Source organism: Xylaria bambusicola, assembly GCF_022495145.1.
Source record: "Xylaria bambusicola strain CBS 139988 unplaced genomic scaffold F5B22scaffold_3, whole genome shotgun sequence".
Lineage (NCBI taxonomy): Eukaryota > Fungi > Ascomycota > Sordariomycetes > Xylariales > Xylariaceae > Xylaria > Xylaria bambusicola.
The window spans coordinates 1,242,540-1,268,863 of record NW_025953556.1 but is presented as its reverse complement, the minus strand read 5'-3'; the positions used below and the strand labels follow the sequence as shown (position 1 = coordinate 1,268,863).

The window sequence follows — 26,324 nt, the reverse complement described above, 5'->3', positions numbered from 1 at the left end:
ATGCCAGACTAAGGATTCTATAGCGTCATAGAGACGAAAGCAAGCACCAACAGACGGAGAATGGGTTCAGAAAGACTCCAGCCTTCATAGTAGATATTTATCGATTATTTATCGAATTATCTCTGTACTATTTGGACCAAACGACTAGCTGGTCTGCGGCAGTTATCTCATATATCATCAACTTAAGACTTTTGTATCCACAAGACCAAAACGCCGAGCTCTATCTCAAGCCAAAGCTAGCATTGCTACATGTTGGTTGCCAGATCTGGGTGACGTCGTAACTGTGATCTGGATCCTTTCAAGATCCTCCATCTGTTCATAAATCATTCATTTGCCATTCGTGATGCTCGTGATAACAGGGAAAAGATGAAGGGAAAAAGAGACAAAGAAAGTGTGCGTGGTGCCGTAAGCATCGAGTTATAAGCGATACTATGTGAGTTGATGTAGAGCAAATTATTTTCAAAGTAAAAATTTCCCATCAAGAAGTGAAAAGTAAACAAGGTGAGTCGTCGCGCGTGGCCATGGGAGCAAGATTATCTTAATCACTCTTAGTATGACATGATAAAATTAGCTTTCATATGATTTGCCAATGCACAGTACGCCGTTCGTGATGCTCATAGAGCTGCGTCGACATATCGTTAACGTCGTAAGGGATATCATGACAAGGCCCGAGGTAGATGTACAAGGTATATAGTCGGTAGTTAATGTATCGGGTATAAGAGCGATGGCCACATCACATCGGCGATTGCGAGCGTTTCCGGTCAGTACCACGGTTACGCAGCTCCTTAAGCCGTTGATCGAGGTAAGCCAGCCGTGAAGCGAGGCTTGACCGGGTGGACGTTGGGGTATCTGCAATTGGTTGTGGCGCTTGTTGAACCGTTGCGAAAGGTTTGCGTAAGGCTGCCAGGCTAAAACTGCTGGCAGAAGTTAGCCTGTTGGGAAAGCTATGACTAGAGCTTCCTGCAGAGAACGGTGATCCTAGGCGAGGAGGGCGTGATGGTGACGTCTGGAATGATGCGCTAGACACTATGAATGGTCTGTCTGAGGCATCCTGAGTTTCTGACAAGTCTGCAAATAAAGCTTCAAAAGGAACTTGACGAGGCACCCTAGCGTTAGCCGTGCTGTGGTCTAACGGGCTTTGTTGGATTTGGTTGCCCGTGTCGGGAATCGGCACACTTCCCTCTGTATTACGCGATGTCTCTCGAAAGAAGGCAGCGGCCAAGCTTGGTCGCTTCCCAGGCTTCTCTTCGTGACCCTTGAGAGATCTACGTTTCTGTGTACCCGACCGTGATCTGGTGAGGCGCACTGGCGACTTCAAGAGTTTGCGGGGTCCTACGGTATTCGCCTGTTGAGGCAAGGTGATCTTAGCTGCAATTGAGGAAGAACTAGGTCCATAACTCTTAGCTGTAAATGGAGACCCCAGACGACTTGGTTTCGGCTGAGATTCCGTGTTTGCTACTGTGAAAGGATCCTCAATAACCTGAGCTTTCACTGGCGTCACGTCAATTGGATTTTGCTGGTGAGTATAATGTGATTCAGTCTCAGCCTCATCTTCATATGATAGTATGGGCGGAAGTTGAGAGCTAGTCAGCTGGGCTAGAGGGCCGTGAGGCTGCATCGTGTCAGAGGTGCTCAAAACTAGCGACATTGCCATGTCCTGGGCGGAAAAAACTGATGGTGACCGAGCCGGCGTCGACCGGCGGTTCCAACGGCGGTTGGCAGCTTTATTGAAGGGCGTAGGACTCCGTGATAGATAGCGGCCAGGTTTCTTCGTAGCTTTGAGTTTACACAGTTCTCGTAAGTGAGCTCGAGTTGCACCGCCTGTGTGGGGCCACTGGATGTAAGTTTTGGAGGACTCTGCTGTGGGAGTGCTGCTCCCACTTCTCGCTTCGTTGGAGAGTTGAGGCCGGGATCCTTTCCAGCTTCTTTGCGCTTGCCGCGCTACACGTGCACAAACACCATGAGGTGGTATGCAGCTCTTTCCAAGGCGTATAGGGGTAACCCTTGGGTCCGAGAGGTATAATACGTAAGTTGCCCATAAGTGTGAGCTCATTGCTCTCGTCCAGGGCGCCTTCCGAGGTTTATCTTGTCCTGGTTTAGCAGTTGCATTTTCTAGCTCAGTCCTCTGTGGAAATTCGGCAGCTTCGAAGTCTGGGCTGATACAACTTGCATCAGTGGTATTGGAATACAGACTAAATAATGAAGCGCTTGTCTGGGTTGAAAATGCAGTCGACGGCCTGCTAGATTCGTAGTCTGAACTGGACTCCAATTCAGAATCGCTCCACGATGAGTCGCCGTACCAATCCGGGTATTTATTTAGTGCCAAGGATGGCGCAAGATCGATGGCTGGAGTCTGTGGTGGCGACCACTGTTTTGGGGTCAGACGTTGACAGTCATCTGCATCGTCGAAGTCAGCCACCTGGAGCTGTGGTATCGTATCCATCATTTCCTGATCCACACTTTCGACACTGGGAATTGGCACATCGGCGGCAGCAATTGATGCAAGAAACTGTTGGGTGGGAGCGTTGAGATGAGATACATGGCGTTTTTTTAGCCTTAAGCGTGGCCGGTGCGGTGGGAGCGGCTCTTCGTCTGCTCCTACAGCGAGGGGCTCGGGGGTCTTGGGCCCGGATTCCAAAGAACACCGAAACTCACTCGGCAGGCTAGACGTGTCGAATAACTGTGAAGCCATTCTGAAATATGCAAAAAGCGGGTTGTAGAAGGGATGCCGGAATATGCAAGTTTGAGACCTAGAGTCCGAAGCAGTCCATCACAATTTATCAGCTTCAGATGGTTCAATATTCATGACCAATTAGGTGGCGTCATGAGTCCGTAAGAGTTGTGAGGACTATAGAGTGGCCAGGTGACCTATCGAGGAGCAAGCTTGAGAATTTCAGAGAATTGAAGCTAAAGTTGAGGTATTGTGACCCCGTCGTAACTGCCAAGATGAAGAATAATGGATTTATTGGCCTGAGTAGATGCGCCGAGTTGGACAAAGGCGAGGAATCATTGGACACAGCGCACAATATGAGATGGCAAGGAAAAGATGCTGGATTCTATATGGCTGAGCAGGAGGTCAAGGAAATTAGCTTGCGCTTGTGACTATGTAACGCGAATATTTGGGAAGGGCAACAACTACCGGCTTGTAACTGATAGAAGCAACCCTCCACCAAGGGTGGAATTGGGGGGAGGGGGGCGGGGAGCAAAAGGAACGACTGCGGCGGGAAGGGGAAAGAGTTAAAAGAATTAAGATGTTAGATGAGAGGAACTGTTGTAAGGATAAAGAGGAAGAGAGGGAGGAGGGTGATAAAATGAGGTAGCACTGCAGGGTCGCAAGGGGAGGGGAGAGAACATACCCTCTAGAAGATGTCTACTATTTGGCGTACCCAGTCTAGTGCCAGTGCCAGGTATGGTATCAATCAACTGCAGAATCGCGGGTGGCGCGAACCCTGCATCGAGCACCTGGATGATCACGGTTGGGGAGTGAGCTGGAGTGAGTGATACGATGTCAACACAGTCCGCCACACAGTGTTGCGACCCGGCGCAATGCACAATGCTAGTCTCCCAGCGCGTACTAACAGGCTAGCAACAACAGACTTGCTGGGGGAGGATGCGACTAGAGGAACTTCACCCCACTGCGAGTAGCGAGAGCTGTGGAAACTTGAGGCGGTCAGTTGGAGTCCAGCACAGAAACAGTAGACAGGTGGCCGGGGCAGTACCAGGGGACCTGGATGCAGCTACACGATTAGGGCAAAGGGGAGGAGGAGGGACGAACGAGGTGAAAAGGTCGATTTGACGGCACGGTACACGACACACTAGGTTAGTCTGGCAGATACAGACAGACAGACAGACAGCCAGACGGACGGACAGTATGTAGGTTAGGTATCTCTGTGCAGTCTAGCACACAGCACTACGGTAGCTACCTGGTCAGTAGCGTGGTCAGCACACAGATGGGAGATCAGAGGTCAGGGACAAGGGAGACGGCAGCGCAAAAGAGCGGTGGTCTAGGGTAAACTGAGTTTAGTGTAAGTAGTGCGCGCAGTGCTGACGGCGGTGGAGCGAGACGTAGCGAGACGTGAAGCGGGACGTTTGAGCTTCTGGGATTGTCTGGCTCTGGCTCTGGCTCTCCGTAGGTAGCTCGACACAGCGGACGCTCATGCCAGACTCATGCACTCCGGATGCAGGTGTGGCCAGCGAGGGAAGAGACACGACATGAGTGCATGGGACGCCAAGCACGCAGCACCGTACTATGTACCGGTTGCATACACATATGCAGCGATCGGCCGGCGAGTGGATGGAAAGCCCTCAGAGTGGGCGAGAAGACGAGGTGCCGGGATGGGAGCTGTTGTCTGATAGGAGAATGCCATGACTTACTGTGTGTGCTGTGGTGACGCGTTTGGCGAGAAGCGCGGGCTCGGAGTGGACGAGTGGACGAGGACAGTCGAAGCAGCGCGAGTTGCACCGCCGGCTCGGATGCAATGTGTAGTGCAGTGCAGTGCAGTCAAGTGCGGCGCAGGGAGCGAGCGATTGATTGATTGATTGATTGAAGATGAATAGAAATGCTGACTGAGGAAGCGAACGACTGAACGACGTGTGCAGGTGGTGGGTGGGGGATTGGGTAGATATGCGTGTGCACACGAAGAGCGTAGACGTAGTACGGTACCATTTACTGAGCTCAATAGCTACGATGAGATGAATGTATAATGGTAGACTTCCAAGTTGAGTCGTATGATCTAACCTTGGTGTAGCTCGTTGTGTTGGTAGTTTCGGCTATTGCTTCTCGTCTGTACCATAGGCGAGTACCCAAGGTAGGCAGGTCTACGGGTAGTGCAGTCTTAAGTAGGTACGGTAGGTAGGGTTTCACTCCGGTAGACAGGCAGGAGGGTATTTTGGGAGATATTTTGGGAGAAGACCACCTCAGTTCATAGTCCAGTAGTAATTCAGGCGAGAGGCAGCATCTAGATGCCGATGACTGATTGAAGACTATTGACGTGGAGATGTTCGCTTACTTAAGTGTTTCCAGTTAACTTTCAGATGTGCCTTGGGCTTCTATCACTTATCATATCTACTTACCTACCCTCTTACCTTTACTTATACCTACTGTCTACTACCTAGGTAACTATGTAGGCCTACCTTGATATCTACTCTGCCTCAGCTCTACTCATGCCACAAAGTCAACCTGGTGGAAGTATCATGGAATGTAGTTGGCATATATCGAAACTGATACGGTAGTGCTGCTTCCCGTCTGGCATACCTACCTTATCTTGCAAGCATTAGTCGTTCACTTCTGGTGAGATGCGACCTTTCAGGTAACCCAGCTGTACACTATCAAATTGTACATACATATACATGTATGTATGTGCATGTAAGTATGGGACATGGCCTGACCAGCTCCAGGGAAAAGTTGGGAGGCTGGGGGGAAGCTGTAAGTACCACGTACGAGTACTACATGTATACATAGTACACGTACGAGGCATCTAGAAACATGTACACTTAGGTAACAAGCATTAGGTTAAAAATTAGACACTTGTCATGTCAAAATTTGGACGGACGAAGCCGTTGGGTGGCCCAGAAGCCCATGGACAGGAAATAAAGAACACATACCGAGTACAGTCAGTACAGTCGTGCAGTGCAGTGCAGCGCAGCGCAGTACTTACAGGTGAATTCGAAGATACAGTAGGTACAGCAGTTCAGCTGTGTGCGATGGGGCACATTTGCGGGGGATCTTGTGTCTGTGTGTACTGGAGACGCGAAGCTGACGCGATCCGACGCGTCAACATCCCAGCACAGCAGCAACGGTGCAGATGTACCAAGCAGATACCAGGCAGCCCCTGTTTTCTGGCCCTGTTGGGGCTGTTGGGGCCCCGAAGTCCTGCCCTGGCCTGCCCAGATCCTGCCCATAGCAGACCCATACGTCCAATCTGTCCAGGGGTCAGTGACAGCACTCTGCAGCGCCAAACCACCCAAGCACCACCGCCCACAGCCTGCCCCCCCCCAGCTCCACAAATAGCTCCAAGGCCGGTAGCAGTTCGTACACATGCACCTCTGCACGCTTCCAATTGGCCATTCCAGTGCGTCTTTTCGCAATATCGATGAATAGCCATGTCGCCAAAAGCTCCTGCGTCGTATTCACGTTGACGAGGCACATGTCGATGGCGGCTATACTTGCAGATTCTTAGAAACGAATTAACAAGAAAAAACCTCGTCGGGGGCTGGTGTTTCTGCCTATTGAATACCTACTTAGATACTGTTAGTGGCCGCCAGTTGAACTACCTATCGCGTTTCGTCGCCCCCGTGTCAACCCAGACGCTTTGCCAGAGAAGACTTTTGGTTCTCTATCTACATACCTACCTACCTACTACGTAAGCATGTCCCATGTGCGCCAGGCATTTTGTCATTCGTTCTTCCTAATGGACCCAATGCCGTATCCGTACTGCGGCCAGTACACCAACCCCAAGCCATGCTCCGAGGTGCAGACAGTGTTGCAAGATATCTGCAGGAACCCTTGAGAACAAGTACGCCACCTAACTTCCGACCTTGTGCCCGTTCGATATCAGCCTCGGTCCAAGGCCAAATTGCTGGACTGTGGCACCTAGGTATCCTGGTTGGTATTCGTGAAAAGCCAATTTACTCTGATCTACATTTGGCCGCAATGGTCGTGGGGCAACACCGACATATAGGTAGGATGAGATCACTTCCGATCTATTTGACTCCTCAAAAACAACATCCCTGAACAACTACCGTGTGCCTGGTAGAGCGTTCGATATGTGTCGCTATACAGAGCAGACAAACACTAATGGCTAGTCAAACAATACTAGTTCCAATAACATAGCTCGGAGACAACCCACCTCCCCTGCTATCGAAGTGATTATAAGCGCCGAGTCACAGTTGTATGGGGGCCACACCATATACTTATATGAACACCGAATTATTCTCGGTTCGAGAGGCTGCCAAAACCGGTCTTATCATAGCCACCCCTTGAGGGCCACCGGAAAAGGCCAGATGAGGTCGTTTCAGCACCTGCAACTATGTCAAGCAGAAGCGCCAGGGCATGCGGCCTCCTGATGAGATTGTATCTAGAATTAGGACACTTCTCAGACCGAACCCACCTGACTACTGCGTTGTGCAAGTATGCCTATCAATCAATACCTAGGGAGGCGTTCAAACAGATGCGCTTCTTTTTATAGGATATGAGGCTAAATTGGGCCCCAGGACCGACCGATGCTGGCCGTTTGCGCTTTGTAGCCCCAAGCTACCTATTGTATCAGGCCACGGTCCGCCCCGTCCAACAGATTCTTGTCTAGGGGGCGTCAAGCCTGTACGAAAGGGAGCCAGAAGTCTCGAGGTTACTAGAACACAAGGCTAAAATGTGTTTCCGAGACTACCTAACGTAGTAGGAGCGGGTGTTACTGGTGTAGCAACCGACCACATACAATCAATTACGAAGTGAGACTGCGGGTAACGATGCACTACCAGCTGTGGTCAGTTGGCAGGAGTGGAGGGAACCCCTACGTCACGGATGTTGCGTACCTCTACCTACCACAGACTTGTGTACCTACTGTTAAGTCCTCTGCACCCAAAACAACGCCCCAACTACCCATTTTCTTTAACATATATCCATAATATCATTTAATATCGGGCTATTATTCATCATGAAGTCCGTGACAGACATTGTTACACTCGATAACTTCGCTTCAAAAATGTCCCCATGGGATCCCAACCTCCCCAATCACCTGTACGCATTAGTTGACATGGGAAGGTGTGTGGTCTCTTTTTTCATGTAGTGGCTCCCTTGGGTATCCCTGAGATACCCATCCCTTGCTTAAATAGAAGAAATCCAACGGGAGGGAAAGAAGAAACTTACCGCAAATACAGCAATGGAATCCGGTTCTCCATATCAGATTTGTCGCCGTCTTACCCCCGCCTTTTGAAGAGCCTGTATCGAGAGCGTGCCGCTATCTCTCTCTTTGACGCGCTCAACGAGTCATCTTCGTTGGGTTCTCCTGAGTTCTCTCCAGAAGTGATTGCTCGTGTTTCGCGGACTCTCGCCCGGTTTAAATCTATAGCCGTCGACTTTGGTGTGCCATCCGAACATGTCTCTGTCTTCGCCACAGAGGCTATGAGAAAGGCGAGCAATGCAGCATCAATGTTGGATGCAATCTTTGCTGAATCTGGCCTCGGTGTTCATGTTCTGGCACCTGAAGTCGAAACGTTATTCGGTGCCATGGGAGCGAGGAGTGGCTTTGCTACTGTCAACGGATTATTTCTGGATCTGGGAGGCGGGTCTGTTCAGATGACGTATATGAACTCAGACATGCAAGACTATGAATTCCAAGCTGCCAAAACAGGGAAAAGTCTTCCATTCGGTGCGGCAAGGCTGATTAACATTCTTGAAAAAAACGACGTCGAAGTCAAAACCGCAGCCCTAGATGAGCTCAAAATAGGAATGCGGGATGCATTTGTCAGACTACAGCAGGAATTCCCCGCATTGAGAGACACCCAGGCCAGCCCAAACGGCAGTGGCGTTGACATCTACCTTTGTGGAGGAGGCTTTAGGGGCTACGGCAGTATTTTAATGCACAGCGACCCTGTTCAACCCTATCCAATTCCAGCCGTAGGTGCATACACAGTCAAGGGATCCTTTTTCTGTCAGACAAACACCATGCGGAAGACAAATGCCGAATACGATGGCAAAATATTCGGAATGTCAAAGCGACGACGGAGGCAATTTCCTGCCATTGCCACCGTCGTTGACGCACTCGTCGGTACCATCCCTCGTATTCGTACGGTGACTTTTTGCGGCGGCGGAAATCGCGAGGGCGCGTTATACATGAAACTTCCTCTAAGCATTAGAGAAGCTAGTCCTCTGACAATATTACATTGCGGCAATGATGTATCTACCCTAACCCTGGACGCCGTCGTTAAAACGATACAGTCTGCTTTACCTTCAAATGTGGACTATTCGAATATTCCAACGGTTTTTACTCTAGGACTTGGGCTACTTTTTTCCAGCGAGATATGGTCAAGAAGTGGGGAACCTAGTGAAGCTAACGCTTCATTTCAGCTACATCATGCCCTTGACCGTGATCCTAGTGTTCCTGGGTTTAGCCATCTAGCCCGGTGTGTACTTGGCCTTACCCTCTGCTTCAGATGGGGTGCTACAATCGGACCGGCTGATCAGCAGTTATTCATCAGTCTACAGAGACTTGTTCACCAAGTGAATACAGAAGCAGTCTTCTGGGCAGAATATATCGGAGAAGTTGCGCGCTTGCTTTTTCAACTCTTACCCAGAATGCCGAGGAACCAGGATCAGCTCAGGGATACAGTTAGGTGAGTACGAATCCATTTTTTGCCTTTGGCAATGCTCTAATCCAAGATAGATTTGACGCGAAGGTTATCAATGGCAAAAATAAATCAAAGATCCAGCTCACCATATCATTGAATCCAGCTTTATACCATATTTTGGACGATCAGATCACCGATTCATTCAATAAAGTTGGGAAGCTGAGAGAAGGTGCTAAAGAGCCTTGTCACAAAGTTGCAGTCTTTGTGCGGGTCATGGAATCGTAGTGCTTCATCGTGTAAAGCACCTCCTTAAGACTGCTCCACACTCAACAACGATATGCATATTTATGGCTCTGTTGTTTGTAGCAACCTATACGACACATGAAAACTTTAACAGGTATATTCAAGATTCGATACCAAAACTAAGTGAAGAACAACAACCACAGAAGCATCCCCAGGCCTCTATAGATTTGCCCTATCACCTCGAAGTCTGAATTCCATACCGGGTGTTCGTGCTGCATAATCGTAGCTTCGTGATTCGGAGGCAAACGTATACTCAAAAGAAAACAACTGGGTATCTCCACTATGACCGAACTCCTTTACTCCAATCCTTGATCTCATGTCTGTTCATGGTACAAACATCACACCCTGGGTTCAAAACGTCCCAGTAACAAGAAACAATTACAACAAAGGGAAAGAAATGTAACGATCGGAAACCAAGGGAAATTGTAGAAGCATCAGGCCATTTTTCTTAATCGCTTCTGCGGTGGCGGCATCCCCCTGGGCCTTGAGCATTTCTGGTACTTGGCTAATAAGGCGATCAATACTTTATCGGATAGTCTACGGCGCTGATGAATATCTGCAACTGGTCACTTTGTTAGAAACAAAGCCCCCGATATCGATACAATATTGCGAGGAGGCCAACTGAACTTACAGAATTTGATCTGCTGGAATTCAACATTTGCGAAGCATGTTGTCAAGTGGGCATAATCGCTAGCGAGCGTGGGCTTCTTTTTGCCAAAATGCAAATCACACATTACCACAGCATAATTCATCAAGCTCTCGGCTCTTCGTGGTAGGTCTGTGTGAACCCATGGTTCTTGACACAAGATCAGCTGAATATGCGGTGACAGGTCACGGATGCTGAACACTTACCCTGAGAGCTCGTAATGCTGATCAAATCATGGTATAACAGAACGACTTGCATTGTGCATGCCCACAAGGGCAATCGATCTGCTTGCTTTGGCCGTCTTCCCGACAATTCACTCAGGACATCATTTTCAATCCCTTTTATCAGCTTTGCAGCTATTCCCTTTAGCACTCGATGGATCTCATCAGGTAACCGTCCATACTCGTTGCCAGCAGTCGTCTGATAGACAAAGCTGGAGTGTCTCCATATCTTATATAAGCACCTGAGTTTGTGGACTTTCTGGAGAAGATCAGACTGCGCAAGAGTCAGTGCTAGCCGTCACGAGAAAGTCAGGCCTATGCTAACATGTGGCAATATATCCGCTTGACCATTCCCCATACAGGCCATGACGAGGTGGTCCAGGGCAGATTGGAAAGTGTCCTCCTCTAGCTGCATTTGTGCCGACGCCCAATCGACGAGCATGTTCTCTTCCAATGAGAAGTTGTTAAAATTCAACTGATATTTGGTGTTTCGCATACCAAGACGACCGTCAAATGTTTCGTATTCGACTCTTGAGACTGGGATCATCAATGGCGAAACTGACTTGCGCATGTCGAAGAAGACTTGGAAGTATAGCATGGGTCCCGATGTTTTACCTCGAGGCGGCATCTCAGCACCTAAAGGGCGTTAGGACTTTTGATATCTTCACCAGTTATGTTAAACCAATGGCTTACAGGTAACACGGTTAATTTCACTGAATGCCGTTGTTGGGTGTTGACGGAAACAGATCTGCTCAGCTAAGTCCTCACATTCCGCATGCTGCATTTTGCCTGCATCTTTGGTGCAATTAGTGCAAGGGGCTCCTTCGTCACACTATATGAAGAGTTAGCACTGGCACAGCCGATGGGGTTTCCATACACGTACTGGTACTTTGCGTGTTTTGCAACGGTAACATGCACCAAGCTTCCGCATTACGGCAACTTTCTCGGGATTGTTCAAAGGTTTGTTCCGCCGACCACGGTTGAGGGCATGGTTTTCCTCAACAGCGGCATCAAGGAACATGGTTGGCGATCCTGGGTTGGATAGTATAACGACATTGCTACCAGATGGGCTTGATCCTGTAGGACTCGGTACACTGTCAAGATGGATCTTTGAAGGGTACGGCAAGCCTCCTTTTGGTCGAATTTCTCGTTCTGGGACAGTAAAACGATCATCCTGCTGTTTAATCTGCTTGATGGCCTCTTTGTGGTAAGGTTCAAAGCTAGGGCCGGGTGAGGGTGCCCCGTCCTCCTCGGACGGGCCGGACGTGAGCCCCGGGTCGGACGAGGCCACTGACCTGCTCCGAGTTCCGGGGCTGGATGGCTCGTTCCCGTCGTAGAAGGCGGAAAAGTCAAAAAACTGGGAAAGGTCAAGGGTCGGAGTGTCACGTCTCCTCTTGGAATGCTCGTTTATGAACCCAGGTACCTGGGAGACGAGCTGGGATAGTTGGGTGGTCGGGGTCATGATGCCTGCGTGGGCCGTGTAAGTCGGCTAGAGAAGTACCGTACCGTTCCTTGTCAGACGAACACGCAACACGAATCAGCGAGGACCAGCGGGTACTTTGGCTGCTTGGTACCTGTGGGGGGGAATTTACGATAAGTGAACTTGAGTCCAGAGTCACAAATTATGAAGTCTCAATGAAGCCTGAGACATGAAAGTAGCTCGAAGACGACCACTTGTCGTGCTCCTGCGAGTAGCCAGTACGGGTTACTGGCGAGGTTGATGCTGATTGGCTGGGCACCCCGGCCAAGACTGTTCCATTGACGAATAAGAAACCCTTGCCTGACCGAAAATCGACAGCTCTCCCAATGCGAGTTGGAGGATGTCGTACATGAGCGAACCTATTACCCAGATCATGTGACGGCCCTCGACTTGGAGTCTCTTTGCCGGGCGTCGTGTTTGGGGGCCATTTTCTCTCAAGCGGCAGGAAGATCGACGGCGACGGCGAAAGAAGCTTTTATATACACGATTTGAGTGCAATGATGTCGCTCGTTCTCTGTAGTGAGGGCTTACATAAAGCTCTCGTTGTGAAACCCCCTGGTTGAGAAGCTTGTTGCTTTAGTTGCTGACGGATTAGGAAATTGGCTTGAGCTGCGAACTGTTGTCTCGACATGGGACGTAACCTACTTAGTGTACTGTGCATCGTAGTAGTATACTCAAGGTAGTGGCAGTACGTGCATGGCTATTTGCCAAGGCCGCCTGCAGCTTGCTTCTGCCAACACATCTAAATTACCTACCTACTGTATGTACATGAATAGAATCGAAAATAAAAATACAAAATACAAAATAAAAGTCAACTATACAGATAGGCTCTGGCAGGTTTGCCTGGCCGCGCCTGTCTTGATTCCAGTTTTCGGTTGTATCATTGACATGCGCACACGGACAGCTCGTTTTCGCTTGCTGCTCTGACGATCGCATCGTCGACGCTTAATCGTCCACTGCTTCACCGAGACCCACTTCCCGTACCAGACGACGGCGGCAACCTCCATCCTACTGTGTAGGTACCTATATTTATCACGTTCCTTTTGTTACCTTGTACCCGTGCCCTCTTGTTTATGTCTCGTCCTCGTTTTCATAATTTTTATGCTGTCTGTGACGTCGGGTAGGTATAAATACCGGCAGGTCCGCGCACTTTGGAAGCCTAGGCTTGCCATTTATTTCTCCAGATTCCCTCTCTGTCTGGCTACCCTCCGCTCGATACCTATGGCGCTCGTCGTGTTCCAGAGTGATTTGTAGACCTCGTTGGAGTGATACTGGTCTTCTCTCTCGATGGAAGTATGTTGTGACAGTAGCTATGAAGCCGCATCTACGGAGCAAGTGCTCACGTTCCTTCGCAGTCTCCTTTCTATCCCCAGTATAGCGCCAGCCTCAAAATCCTGGTAGGTAGGTGCGTATATAGGTAGGGGGCGATTGCGCCGAATTGTGGTGAGTATTGCGCTTCGGCGACGTGGAAGTGTTGCGCTGTCTTTCCATCAGTTCCTCGAATTGACGACAGAGCCAACGCGCAGGACGCGGAGAGCCTGTTCGTGCAGGGAAACAGCGATATCTCATGGTTGGGCTTCCATTTGGAAGTCGCAGCCTGTGATTAGGACCGCTCTGGTTGTTCTCTTTGTCTCTCTGACGAGTTGGTTGCTCGGTAAGCTGACTTGGAAACTAACAGCTAGATAATAGGCAAGGTCCGTTAAAGAAGCCGCCGACGACAAATCGTGCACATGATGCGGAATTTATGGGTTTATTATTGGCTGCAAGGGATGGCTTGATCTCAGTTCTGACGCAGCGAATCGGCAATATTGAGTTGAGGTACTGGCTGACCAATTTGGTGATACAGACAGACTTCATATGCTGTCGTTGTCCAGCAGCGCTCTGGTGTAACTATGGTATCTGCGCGTGTCACGTCCGGGGTCGCAGTACGATGCGCGCAAAGAACTGCCTACAAGAGAATATCGCGAAAATTTCCATGATCTGGGAAGGCTGCTGGGATCTCTTGTCCGCAGCCACCCTTTTGCCTCGAGATGAACAGGCATGGTCTGATAGGTATTATCCATATACCATCCAGCTGCAACAGCAGTCCTTACGTAAGTTGTTCGACGAAGCAAGCGTGTTACGAATTGATTAGATATCTGGACATGCTGTGCGCGTGATCAAGGCTTTGATGTCAGATTTGTGTTCGAGTCGTGGAAATTCCCTCGTTTGCTGTCTAATCGGAAAACGCGAGTCTCGTGGTTACGCCGACTGAGGAATGCGGTGCCACTCCGTAGTCTGTCTGCTATGCGATGAAATTGAGTGTGATCAAAAGTGTGATTGCAGGTAGGAGGATTATGGCCGAGGTTATGATCAATCCTTTGATCAAGGCTAACTAGTCGAGACAGTGTCAGAAAAAGACGAGGCCCAGTAGTCAATCACTTAGTCAACCACTTATTCGACTACTTATTCGACTACTTATTTGACTGCTTATTCAACTACTTATTCAACTATTATTCGACTACTTATTCAACCATTAATTCGAAGCTATTTCTAATATAAATAGTGCAATAGTGAGCTTAGATATAGTAAGTCACAAGTGTTAATTCTATGGCTTGGCTCTTGGAGACAGTATTAACGGCCAAGCCTAGACATATAATTGCCTCTTATGGGTTTCCTGTTAGCTACTTGGACATGTGGGCTATCGTAGAAACCCAGATACCGTAAAAGGCAAGAAGGCCATACGGAAGGCCCCGGCTACACACTCCAGTCATGGGTGGAATGGTAAGGTGAAAAGAGAATACGTAGGGAATGTTGAAGTAGCATTTTGAAAGACATCAATAGAATACTATTCCTTTACGATAACTTGAGCTGGATTAGGCACCAAAGGCCCACTGGCTTGGACTGGCCCACCAGTTTCCCAAGACTTTCATGTGTTCGCCTTGAAGTTCGACTCGTGGCTCAAAGGTGGATAATGTATGCTACTAGTACTACCTAGGTACTTCACATGTGATGTGAGCTAAACAGCGGTCATATGACTGCGTTTTCGAATCTGAAACGTGATACAGTACAAGCTGTCAGAAGGTGAGTGATATACCTACGTATTTGTGTTCACTGCTCCGTCATCAGATTCGCCGGGGCGCCTGTTGACAAATTAGAATCCTGAACGGCACGGCAGACAAATTCAGCAGCGGGTGTGGCTGAGGGAAGCACAACGTGGGATCGGATCGGGGGATCGGGGCCGTGATAATTGGGTAAGGTTAACATTTAAGGTAGTAGCTCGGGTAGGTAAGCATCGAATTGAGAAAAGCCATACCTACGAAGTACATGTAACTCCGGGTGTGGGGCTGTCAGCGTTTCTTCGGTACCCAGCTACTATCACTAAGTGTACCGGTATTTCGTGCTGCGATGGGGAATACAAGCTACCTTAGCTAGGTCTCAGATTGACAACCTTGGTAGATAATTCCAGCCACCAGGTCATCGTTCCCCTTATCGTTGCCTCGCCGTGAAGCGGGATACATTCTAATTGGTCGATACAAGTCTTCCTCTATTTCTCCTGCATGCCAGTGTAGCTCTCCATCCTGTTGCTAGGAAAGCAATGGCATCATCACCATCGCGGGCAGCTGTGCAGATTCTGCAGAAGCGGGTTTGCACCAAAGGACTTCAGCCGCAAGCTCGCCCACTAAGCTTGCCGACTCCTCGACTAGTAATCCGTTTGTCACGGCGGGCCAATCACACGTTCCGCAACAGCCCGCTGACGGGACCCTGTAGGACAGTCAGGAACAGCGCAAACAGCACACCCGGCACACCCAGCGCAACCCCTCCTCCCCCTCTATCTCTGGCTCTGGCCCTGTCGTACCGCCCCGCCCCCTCCTCGTCCGCCGTCCGCACCGTTGTCGCTATCAGTCCCATGGCACCAGTCTTAACTCGTAGATTTAATCAATTGCATACGCTACCTGCAGAAGCCCTCCCCTCCTCCTCCTCCTCCTCTTCCTCTTCTTCACTGTCTTCACCGTCAGCACTCTCATCACCTCCCGTTGGCACTTCTCCGGCCGCCAACATAGCATCCCGACGCTCAGCCCAGCTTGCTCGACACTTCTCGAGCTCCCCTTCGTCGTCCTTCAACCCTGTTTTGCACACGTCTATCTCCGATCTGACGAAAATGGCCTCCCCTTACACCACTCGCAAGGTGGCCGCCCCCAACACCTTGGAGCACCGTGTTTACATCGAGAAGGATGGCGTTCCCGTCTCCCCCTTCCACGACATCCCCCTCTATGCCAACGCCGAACGTACCATTCTCAACATGATTGTTGAGATCCCTAGGTGGACTAACGCTAAGCTCGAGGTATTTTTATTGCTTATCCACGTTGGCTATTCGTATCGCCACTAACTTTTGTGTCTTCAACCACCTCCAGATCTCCAAGGACGAGCTTCTCAACCCCATCAAGCAGGATGTCAAGAAGGGCAAGCTTCGATTTGTCCGGAACTGCTTCCCTCACAAGGGTTATCTATGGAACTACGGTGCCTTCCCCCAGGTACGTGTTCAGTCGGCTTAGCCGCTTATTCCGTTCGCCCGGTTGATTGACACACACTAACTTGGTCCGCTTGCCTGTAGACTTGGGAAGACCCTAACTCTGTTCACCCGGAGACTAAGGCCAAGGGTGACAACGACCCGCTCGATGTCTGCGAGATTGGTGAACTCGTCGGCTACACTGGTCAGATCAAGCAGGTCAAGGTCCTAGGTGTTATGGCTCTGCTCGACGAGGAGGAGACTGACTGGAAGGTCATTGTTGTTGACGTCAAGGATCCTTTGGCTTCCAAGCTCAACGACGTTGAGGATGTCGAACGTCACCTCCCCGGTCTTCTCCGTGCTACCAACGAGTGGTTCCGTATCTACAAGATCCCCGATGGAAAGCCTGAGAACCAATTCGCCTTCACCGGTGAATGCAAGAACAAGGCGTACGTCTGAATCGATATATTAACTACACTGCTTCTCGACTAACACACCATACAGGTATGCCATGGACGTCATCCACGAGTGTGGCGAGGCTTGGGAAAAGCTCATTACTGGCAAGACAGCCTCAGGTGGTATCTCAACGTATGTGTCTTAATCTCAAAAGACTAATGATCGACACTAACAAATTTCATAGCACCAACTTGACTGTCTCCCAATCTCCCAGCCGCGTTACCCCCGATCAGTTGCCTCCTATCCCTCCTAATGAGAACCTGGCCCCTGAGCCTATTGACAGCTCAATTGACAAGTGGTTCTTCATTAGCGGCGCTGCTAATTAAGCTTGTCATGTTCATAGTAGACAAAAGTTTCTCCGCACATATTCAGCACAAAAATACCAGCGTGGGCAGAACCACGAAATGCATTGTCAATTCAATACAGATAGTTCGATCTGAAGCCACATAGACTCTATTCCAAAGAAAGGGGACACTGGGGACTTTCGTAGGCCAAAATTCACTAACGTATTTGCAATCGTAAATTCTTTGATCCAAAATCGCCGGCACCGTACAACATTTGACTATGCTTCGTGCTTGTTCCTACTTTTAATACTTCTGGAGCATTTGATTAGTATACTTCTACTCCACATGTTGTTGAATCCTGAGACTTTGTAGAAACCCAGGTGTGCAATAATAGAGACACTAATATAATCACGCTGTTAATTGAAGCATCGTGACTGGTAACACACTGTTCAAATGTCATCTCATGCCCCAGGCTTCAATGCCCGAGTTCAGTGTGAATTTTCAGAAATTGCTGATTGTACGATATACAGCCGTTCGCCGTCACGCCAACCAAGTGGTATCGCGCTCAAAGAGCCCCCAAACGCCATTCAATGCTCGCAATTGTACAGTAAGGATAATGGGATTGTCGAGTCCGTCTAGCCATCGGCAAGGTCTGCCTGCTTTTGCAGCGCACGAGAGTGTCTGTCTACTTCTTCAATAATACCCTTGATGCCTAGTATTTCGCCATCAAGCTTCATCTCCTTTCCATCTTCTATTTAGAAGGGATTGTTAGTATCGTATTGGAAGCCCAGGCGAGGGACTATATCATAAACCGAGCATAACGCACTGAATTTGACACTTAGGGTACTTGGCTCAGTCGATGTACGGGGAAGTAGGGTCGTGTTAATCTGAACTCCCGAGGCGCGCGCATTGGGAGGGAGGTAGCTGAGAAATAACCTCGTGGCGCGCGAGCGCATCGAAAATGGGTTGAACCTTGTGTTCACCTCGGTGATGAAGCGAGTAATCATCGTGGACGTCTTGATCTGGTGCCACTGTTTACTCAATGATTAATTTCACCCGCTATTTCTCTTGGTGACGACTAAGGCAATTCATCATACCTGCGAAACCAACGGCTAGCTGTGCCTGTCAAATCGGCGAATTGGGAATTGAATGATGTTGCTTTGAAGCCCAGGGTTTTCGAAGCTCATGGATGTGGCTTGCTTGCGATAAGGCGTTGCCAGCCACACCTCCAACATTACCTGAGGTATGCAGATATTGCAGTCTAGCCTATCTAGGTCTAGCTGAAAGCATGGATTAGTGTGGTACCACTTGCCATTAACAACGTCACAGCTCAGGTCCAAAATGCCACCGTGGAATAATATGAACGATAGCTATGGACTCGAGCTTTTCGCATAACAGTATTACGATGAAGTAACCGCCACCACAATGTCACTGGAATTGTTAGAGAAGCGATTCACAGATCTACAAGATCGACTCAATTTATTACAAGATGCCACAAGCCAACTTGAGGAGCTTATTCAGCGGCTCGCCAACTTCGACTTTCAGCCTGGATCTGTGCCACTTGGTGCGGCCGAGGACGATAATGTGGGAACAGAACTGAGCTCGGAAATAAATCAAGTGCTTCGGGAGCAGGAGGAGGACCTAGAGTTATTGAAAGAGGAAATAATTGATATACGTCCGGGCCGATCTGGCAGCACCCTGCAGCATGACAAGGACCGGCTCCAGGACGGTGCGGAGCGACTCGAGCGAAAGCTTCAGCTGTAAGTTAACTTATCCTTTATGCTTTTCGACAGGTGCGTTATTGTCATGGATATTTCGACTAAAGGCACCGGATAGCTGTCGAAAATCCTTCCGTAAAGCCCAAATTACAGCAAAACGCAATCTACAACTTGCCCAGCAGCATGAACGAGAGCTTCTTTATGCGTCGTTCTCGAGCCCGCGGTCCGGCGCATCGACACCAGCGTCAGCAACGGCTACCACAACCGCTCAATTCCCTCGTCGTTCACGAAAATTGGCGTCGGAGATGACCAAAGAGGAACAAATGATCAGCGCCAGCCATGATGTGACGGAATCCATGCGGAGAACTCACGACATGATGTCCGCTGAGTTGGTTAAGAGTGATTTTGCTCATAATACTCTTCAAGAGTCGACTCAGGCTCTTGCCCAATTGTCAGAGAATTACTCAAGTCTTGACACAATGCTATCGAGTTCTCGTGCCTTGCTTGGTACGCTACTCAAGAGCCAAAAGACGGACACGTGGTATCTGCAATCTGCATTCTATTTATTGACCATAACCATTGGGTGGCTTATCTTCCGACGCCTACTATGGGGTCCGACGTGGTGGCTAGTCTGGCTGCCACTCAAACTGTTATTTAAGACTGCTGTTGGTATTTCCAACACTGTCGGGCTGAGAGGGTCACAGATTCAATCAGATTCTGAGTCAGCTTCGGTCGGCGTTAGCCCTCAACAACCTTATATGAATAATAGAGATGTCCCTACTATTGAAGTTGGCGGGCCTCTAGAATCACAGGCAGTGGAACTAGATGGGTCCATGATAGAAGAAGTAGGGAAAATCATTGATAAATCTCAGGTTGGTGCACAAGGTCCAGATGAAGTAAGCACCGACGAGACTGAGTTAAGGGAGCGCACGGCTGAAGAACAACCAAATCCAAAGAAGAGAATGATGGAAGAAGAAGAGGAACATGCAGATATCCCAACGACTGGCGACCAACGGGTCAAAGATGAGCTATAACGTCAGGAATGAAATTCTTATTAATGCTGTTTCTCCCAATTCTTTATTCTCATTCTCTCTATCTGACATTGCGGTTTCGCATCCTCTATTGAAGAGATGTAGGTTCCACGACCTCACTCATCGAATCATATATGCCTGGCCGAAACGCAATAAAGGGGCGGCTTCCAAGTGGGTCAGTGCCAAGCTGTGTTAACTACTACGTATAGATATTTCCGGTCCGCTGGCCCATCTCATTCAGTCTTCTCGGCGAATAGTCCCTTGTTACGTGGAGAAGGGGACAACAGGAAATCATGGTCCAGGCCAGATAATGAATGGACATTTAAAACAGTCGCATCCCGTACGTACACACGTCAGCGTAAACAACACAAGGTTCTCGAAATTGGCAATAAGTTTATAATAAATATATTGCTGCACCCTGGCAGCGCCCCAGGTGTCTGTGGAGGTACGCAAAGCATTATTCTTTTACCGGCTTTGGTTGGGTGAAGGCTGGAAACATTTCGTGGAAACAGAAATATCTCTGGTCTTATCCATCATCGCCCTAGGCCGTGATGATAATCTATTCATGTGCGGCTTGCACCCTTACGGTTTCGCAATACGGAAAGTGGTGGGCGCCTCCTCTGGGGATCGAATTGATATGCATTCTCTATGGGTATTCGGTTTCTATTTCCAGTTCCAGACAAGATGACGATAGCGATGATACAGACCCTGCCATTCCTTCACTCTCTCCCACTCCGTGTTCTCAACTTTCTAAGGCCTACTATCGCGTATCCCTCTTCTGTGTCTTCCGTCAAGAATGGATGTTTGCACTCGAATTCAGCCACACAAAAAGAGTCATTCATGGACGGATTCTGACGATGCAGACACATAGGTCCGATACAAGAAAGTGAAGAAGCAAAAGCAAAAAAAAGGAACGAAAGACGGAAAGGCATGAGTTCACTCCATCAAAACAATAAAGGCGAAGAATGGAATAATACTAAATACAAATTGCAATTTCCTCTATGGTTGTTCCCACATTTCCCTCTTCCTTACTCCTTCCTCGCCTCCCAACGCCTTTCCTGTATTTGTGTACTCCGTTCCCTTCTCCAATGTTCTCACTCAACTACTTCTGTTTATTCACCATGCAACCTGTGTACTGGAATCTACTCTCCAGTTCTCTCATTTTCCAAAATGGGGTGACAAGAGGTAGAATGTTGAGTTCACGGCAAGAAGGAAAGAGCAACAAATGTGTGTGATCCTGGTATCATGTACGGCCGAATTGGGAATTCAGGTCAAAATATTCCTCTATCGCCCCAGATTATTCCGCTGTTGTCCCGAGGAGGTGATCGATGTCTTCAAGCTGAAAATCAGCAGACCCGCCAAGTGTCGTCTCCCAATCTGAGGGGCTCATCTTCGCGTCTCCTGTCGGATCGTTGCCTCCACCGCTTTCCGCTCCCGGAGTGGCGGTACTAGTATCGTTAGGCGTATGAAACGCCTGCTCGAATTGCTGCGGATGTGGCGATCCAGTGTGGCTTCTTGCGAGTGTGCTTGCCTGGTCCAGCTGATATGATGATAGACTTTCTGCGCCAAACTCACCGCTTTGACCCAAACCTAGAATCTCTAGGCCGTCAAACGAAGTATTATGCGCAGCACCTCCCACGCTCCCACTTTGATGCACTGCCATGAGCGAAGGGTCTATTTGATGCTCAACTGCGTGGCGTGCTAGATGTTGGACGTGCAAGTGAGGCGGTATTGCCGCATGTGGATGTGGATGCGAGATAGGTGGGCCATACGAACTCGACGCTCCTATGAGTTCATTGTACTGATTACGATGATCGAGGACGGGCGAATTGTGGAATGACGGTGCCGGCGAGTTTGTCTTATTGATAAAGACATTCTCAACGAATGCTGGGATTCCCTGGTGGTGTATCCCGTAAACCGGACCACCGCCATATGGCTGGGGAAACGCCTGTTGAGTGAACTCAGTGTTCTGTTGATAATATTGCCCCGGCCCCAGCCTCGAACCGTAATCTGCGGGTCGCTGCTTTCCAGGGTTAGAAAATTGGAAAGACGATGGATGTGGCTGGTGATGGTGTGATACATATCCCGGCGGTAGACGTGCTGCTTGCATACCAGGTGACGGCGATGTGTACACAGACCCTGAATATCCTGTATACCCCGGTGGTAGATACTCACCGTCCGGGTCTATGTGATCCAAATACCGAGCCGCACGCGAGTGGTTTCTAGAAGGCGGCCCACTACTAAACTGTCCCCATTCGTATGCATCGAGATTCGACGCATTGTCATCGTCTGAATCACGACCCCCATGGCGACCATCAGGAGCGGGCTTCTTTGCCTTGGATTTGGCAGGGGCAAATTTATAATCAGGGAACGCAAGCTTGTGGTTGTTGCGCTCTATCTTGGCCCACTGGTCATACTGGTCACGCAGATCCTGGTGTTCCATGTTCCAGCTGAGGCCGCAAACCTGCGAAATGACCTGGTGGTTGTCGTGGCCCTTCTCCGGCTTCCCTCCACTGGCCCTCTCCTCTTTCCTCCTGATATCATCCAGCCTCTTCCACTCTTTGGTCCGATTCTGGTAGGCCTTGCGGTATAGCATGAACGCATTCATTGGCCGCTTTACCTTCCCCGTTTTCGACGCCGCTACCTCGCGTCGGCGCTCCTCAGGTGACCGATTCACGTACGCATCGATGTCCGTGTCAGTTATATTCGTTATGTTCTTCACGAGCTCACTGAGCGGATTTCCGAGCGCAATGGAGGATTGTTCGGCATATCCGTCACCTCCAGCCCTCTTTCTCTTCTTTGGCCTCGGCGCCCTCCTCTCGACCCGGGCCGGCCGAGTCAATGTAGTCGCTGTTGATGGTCTCATTATCGCGCGCCCGCTGCGGGTTGTTATTCCTTCGGCTTGAATGGGTGTCGGCGGTGATGTGCCTGGGGTGCTATATGTATTGTGAGAGTTCTGATAAAAGCCTGATGTCAGCCACATTGCTCAAGCTAGATCGGTATAACCTGATCCAAAAGATCCTACCGTTGAGGAGTTTACGTCGGGAAGTTCAGGGTAGGGGCTTTGTTCTATAGGGTATCCTGTTTGATATCCTCCTGCGTATGGAGGAGCTGTGTATGAAGATGGATGATCGTATGTGTTCAGCATATGTGTTTGTGGGCCTGGGCTTGAATATCTCGAGTGCGAGTTCGATCCCACTTGACTACCTATTTCAGTTGGCTGATGCTGTGTCGCATTATGTTGAATAAGTTGTTGAAATCCGCTATGGAGCGCGTCGTCAGTCTGATTGAATAGAACCCGGGGTGCCGGTGATGGTGAATCATCCTTCTCCATCTCATCGGCTTCTTTTTATGCCAAATGAAAACAAAGTCTTTGCGATGAGAAACAGGGAGGATAATCACTGTCTTTGAGGCTAGTTAATTCAACAGCGACTTGAATGGTGAACAGGATAAAGGCGCAATCGCACAACAATAACGACAACGACAGCAAACCAAAAGAAGGAATTCCTTCAAAGGGATTTGCTTTGAACAAGGGAATTGTACGGCAGTCGCTTGTTCTCCGTGGATTTTGATCTATCTGGTATGCACATACACATACATCAGATAGTTGGATAAGAGTTGGGATACACGCGATACACGTTCTCGTGGACCAGCTCAGGCCAGCTCGATTGCAAGGTCCGTTGGTGGACGCTTGAATAGACAGGTAATGAGGCTGTTGATGATGAACAGAAGCTAGTGTTGGCGATGACGATGCTAGATACCTAAGCTGGCTTTGGAAATCGACAGCAGCGGTCTCTTCCCTCTGTTTCGTGGGTATACTCTCCCCTACTTCAAGCTCCTAAGACAGGCCAGGCGACTGTAAGCCTTGTTTCAGGCGGACGATGTTGCTAGCGCTCAAGATGGGATCATGTGACGGGCGAACTGGGTAGCTTCTTGAACGGACCAAGCTGGAAAATCGAACCAAAGCCACACGAACACTTTTTCTCCGGTTGCTACCACAGGAGACAAGAAGACGACAAGTGACGTGATGATGGTTTACCAACGAGCTCAGAGCTAAATGTGAGCGGAAGTGGACGAATGATGCGTTGTGGTTGAGCCGAGGAAAAACAGCAGAAGCATCAGTCTAAGAATTTAACCTGCCAGCGAATCAGTCTCGACTGTTTATCTGATACGTCTTTTTTTGATTTTCTTCCCATGTCCGCCTGCCCAAAAGTTTTGTTCTTTCTTTCTACTTGCTTACAAAAGCATGACAATACCAAGAAGAGCAACACATTGTACAGAATACCAATGGCCACCAACCTGACCGCCAGCTAGTTTGCTAGCTAGCAAAGGTCGACAGCCAACCTTAGCCAAGCAGTTGTGACAGAGGCAATGCAGTCGCATCATGAGATCTGTCAGAAATGGGTTTGTGTGGCAGGCTGCAGGGCAGAGCATAATAGACGCAGGGCAGAACAGGACATGACATGAAAAAGATATGGGCTGGCATAGGGAGGACAGGGGCGGGGGTATGTGCAGGAGCGGCCAGTCAGGTGAAAGAATGAACTTCTGGCACGAACCTAGTGCAGCGACTCTGCCTCCTTTTCTAACGTAGGGAGTGCTGAAGATCGACGAGCGAGAGGCCGGGGTTTTGCGGGTGCTCTCAGCTGATACAATGCTCCGTTAGTCGACTAGACTCATTCGGGGGGAGATTCAGATTGACTGTGCGGATAGATATGCAGGCAGGTACCGGCTACTGCAGTGGTAGGAGAAGGGCCTCTTACTGGGAGGAAAGTGGAAAGATGGGCGTGTGTGTATATTGTAGGTACGGTATTCCTAGTGGGATGATGTACTGATGTGAACCAGGCGGTTGGGATTATCTGATGAGTACACCCCTTCCTTATTCTTCTTTTCTTGGACTGCGGTTGAGCAATTGTTATGGGGGTTGTTACCGAAAGAAGCAGCGCTACTATTGATGTTGGTGTTGACCCTGCTCCATGCAGGTTTCTCTTTTGACTGGTAGCCTTTGTCAGTGTCTACCTCAAGGAGAGACAGTCCGTTCGACGACGATGTCGGGAACGCAAAAATGTGTGTGTGTGCTATGTATGTTTGTTATGTATGTAGGCGAGTGAGTCTAAGATGCGCTATTGCGGTGTGCTCTCTGGGAGGGAAGGTTTCGGGTCGGACCGTGTGAGTCGGTAACGACGACGCCGGCGATGCTACTGATGGCTCCCGTAGGCTCCCGTTGGATAGCTAAAGCGGTGTGTGCTCAGCCCGGGTATTCTTAGTCGTTGTTGTTTAGTCGGGAGTTTGTTTCACACAAGGTAAGCACATGTGGGTGTAGAAAGGAATTATTCCCCGGGTATGAATTCTTTTGAGGCTGGTTTTGTTGAACTAAGCACCCTTTCTCTCCCTCTTTTCCTCTCTGATGCTTGAGGTAGGTAGTTTAACAGATATTGGTAATAGATAGGTATAAGTGCTGCGTGGATGGGGAAAAGGAAGACTCAAAGGGGCAACAAACAGACCGGCTGACCGGGCCTGAACTGTATGGTTCAACTGGCTACAGACTGGCTGGATGCTGGGCCTCTTTGTCAAGTCGACAACTCTAGCCTAGGTACAACACGTGAAGAGGCGACGGCAACGATGATGACAACAAAAGAGGGAGAAGTCCCTCTTCCTTTCATTGATTTTTCTTCTTCTGGACCTCCGTCTTCGACGCCACGGGAAGAGAAGAAAGGAAATCATTGGGCATGGAAAAAAGTATATTTGTAGTGCCTTCTGTTTTCCTTTGCTGCTATGCGGCGACATGGCCGCTTGCGGAAAAGTAGACAGAAGGAGAGGTACGAGGAGGGTATGGTGGGCTCTTCTTCGTGCCGGCACGGCGTTGCTTGACCATTTCCTGGCCTAACATAACTCACCTCGGGCCGACATAGCTATGGCCGTGTTCAGGAAGATAGAAAGAGAGAGTCGGCGGGAGTGAGTGGATATGGGGGGGAGAGATATGCACTGGTATGTAGGTACCTACCGACATACTTCGTACGCAGAGTATTCTGACATGCCTTGTGCTCCATCTCTTTCTCTCTCTTTTCCTCCTGGCATATTTAACTATGTAAATGCTATGCTATATGCGGGCAGAATGGAAAGGAGTGCTTGACGTTGAGGCTTGATGAGCGATGCCGCCTCAGATGAGGTAAAGTGCCTTGCAGACATTCCATTCCATTCTTACACCGCTAGCTGCATAGATGGCACATGGCATTTAGGACTACAGCTTTGCAGAATCATTATGCAAGATTAAGGCTTGAATGAAGGGATGAAAATTGGCTAGATTAGACAGTGCCATACCGCCACGCACCCATCCGTATGGGTTCAGGCTAGACAGACAGACGGGGTCGGACTCTGCGAGAGCATGCGGAACTAGTCTTACCGATTCCTCTC

The 26,324-nt window shown here is 49.3% G+C and overlaps 7 protein-coding genes across 7 annotated transcripts; 3 read left to right on the top strand and 4 right to left on the bottom strand.

The window, feature by feature from the left end:
- Window position 1: 1 nt before the first annotated feature.
- On the bottom strand, window positions 2-3,353 carry F5B22DRAFT_588961 (uncharacterized protein). Its single transcript, XM_047973702.1, has one exon. The coding sequence runs from the start codon at window positions 2,690-2,692 to the stop codon at window positions 734-736; it is 1,959 nt and encodes a 652-aa protein (XP_047835421.1). The 5' UTR covers window positions 2,693-3,353; the 3' UTR covers window positions 2-733.
- A 4,156-nt stretch (window positions 3,354-7,509) lies between these two features.
- Window positions 7,510-10,005, top strand: F5B22DRAFT_266922 (Ppx/GppA phosphatase). The gene is made up of 3 exons (XM_047970152.1): window positions 7,510-7,759; window positions 7,876-9,330; window positions 9,381-10,005. The coding sequence occupies exons 1-3, from the start codon at window positions 7,653-7,655 to the stop codon at window positions 9,568-9,570; spliced, it is 1,752 nt and encodes a 583-aa protein (XP_047835420.1). The 5' UTR covers window positions 7,510-7,652; the 3' UTR covers window positions 9,571-10,005.
- Window positions 9,679-12,314, bottom strand: F5B22DRAFT_266914 (uncharacterized protein). The gene is made up of 7 exons (XM_047970151.1): window positions 12,048-12,314; window positions 11,339-11,966; window positions 11,149-11,287; window positions 10,781-11,091; window positions 10,441-10,729; window positions 10,220-10,384; window positions 9,679-10,150 (listed from the first exon to the last, which is right to left on the bottom strand). Exons 2-7 carry the CDS (start codon window positions 11,915-11,917, stop codon window positions 10,023-10,025), a joined length of 1,611 nt encoding a protein of 536 aa, XP_047835419.1. The 5' UTR covers window positions 11,918-11,966; window positions 12,048-12,314; the 3' UTR covers window positions 9,679-10,022.
- Window positions 12,315-15,245: 2,931 nt separating this feature from the next.
- On the top strand, window positions 15,246-17,417 carry F5B22DRAFT_266296 (inorganic pyrophosphatase). The gene is made up of 5 exons (XM_047970149.1): window positions 15,246-16,259; window positions 16,330-16,449; window positions 16,530-16,873; window positions 16,929-17,012; window positions 17,065-17,417. Exons 1-5 carry the CDS (start codon window positions 15,513-15,515, stop codon window positions 17,204-17,206), a joined length of 1,437 nt encoding a protein of 478 aa, XP_047835418.1. The 5' UTR covers window positions 15,246-15,512; the 3' UTR covers window positions 17,207-17,417.
- Window positions 17,418-17,502: 85 nt separating this feature from the next.
- F5B22DRAFT_266489 (39S ribosomal protein L53/MRP-L53-domain-containing protein) lies at window positions 17,503-18,360 on the bottom strand. Its single transcript, XM_047970150.1, has 3 exons — window positions 18,262-18,360; window positions 17,991-18,195; window positions 17,503-17,915 (listed from the first exon to the last, which is right to left on the bottom strand). Exons 2-3 carry the CDS (start codon window positions 18,169-18,171, stop codon window positions 17,800-17,802), a joined length of 297 nt encoding a protein of 98 aa, XP_047835417.1. The 5' UTR covers window positions 18,172-18,195; window positions 18,262-18,360; the 3' UTR covers window positions 17,503-17,799.
- Window positions 18,361-18,589: 229 nt separating this feature from the next.
- Window positions 18,590-19,916, top strand: F5B22DRAFT_642211 (Sec20-domain-containing protein; the record flags this gene model as incomplete). Its single annotated transcript, XM_047978092.1, has 2 exons — window positions 18,590-18,924; window positions 19,001-19,916. The coding sequence occupies 2 exons, from the start codon at window positions 18,590-18,592 to the stop codon at window positions 19,914-19,916; spliced, it is 1,251 nt and encodes a 416-aa protein (XP_047835416.1).
- Window positions 19,917-21,210: 1,294 nt separating this feature from the next.
- Window positions 21,211-23,247, bottom strand: F5B22DRAFT_642210 (uncharacterized protein; the record flags this gene model as incomplete). Its single annotated transcript, XM_047978091.1, has 2 exons — window positions 21,211-22,869; window positions 22,939-23,247. The coding sequence occupies 2 exons, from the start codon at window positions 23,245-23,247 to the stop codon at window positions 21,211-21,213; spliced, it is 1,968 nt and encodes a 655-aa protein (XP_047835415.1).
- Between the last annotated feature and the right edge of the window lie 3,077 nt (window positions 23,248-26,324).

Coding starts and splice junctions, on each gene's coding strand:
- F5B22DRAFT_266489 (XM_047970150.1), bottom strand. CDS start 18,171: ATGATTACTCGCTTCATCACCGAGGTGAACACAAGGTTCAACCCATTT. Junction 17,916..17,990: donor TACCCTAAGTGTCAAATTCA/GTGCGTTATGCT, acceptor CCTTCTAAATAG/AAGATGGAAAGGAGATGAAG.
- F5B22DRAFT_266296 (XM_047970149.1), top strand. CDS start 15,513: ATGGCATCATCACCATCGCGGGCAGCTGTGCAGATTCTGCAGAAGCGG. Junction 16,450..16,529: donor ACTACGGTGCCTTCCCCCAG/GTACGTGTTCAG, acceptor GCTTGCCTGTAG/ACTTGGGAAGACCCTAACTC. Junction 17,013..17,064: donor GCCTCAGGTGGTATCTCAAC/GTATGTGTCTTA, acceptor CAAATTTCATAG/CACCAACTTGACTGTCTCCC.
- F5B22DRAFT_266914 (XM_047970151.1), bottom strand. CDS start 11,917: ATGACCCCGACCACCCAACTATCCCAGCTCGTCTCCCAGGTACCTGGG. Junction 11,288..11,338: donor GCAAAACACGCAAAGTACCA/GTACGTGTATGG, acceptor CTCTTCATATAG/TGTGACGAAGGAGCCCCTTG. Junction 11,092..11,148: donor TGAAATTAACCGTGTTACCT/GTAAGCCATTGG, acceptor AACGCCCTTTAG/GTGCTGAGATGCCGCCTCGA.
- F5B22DRAFT_588961 (XM_047973702.1), bottom strand. CDS start 2,692: ATGGCTTCACAGTTATTCGACACGTCTAGCCTGCCGAGTGAGTTTCGG.
- F5B22DRAFT_266922 (XM_047970152.1), top strand. CDS start 7,653: ATGAAGTCCGTGACAGACATTGTTACACTCGATAACTTCGCTTCAAAA. Junction 7,760..7,875: donor GCATTAGTTGACATGGGAAG/GTGTGTGGTCTC, acceptor CCGCAAATACAG/CAATGGAATCCGGTTCTCCA. Junction 9,331..9,380: donor CAGCTCAGGGATACAGTTAG/GTGAGTACGAAT, acceptor AATCCAAGATAG/ATTTGACGCGAAGGTTATCA.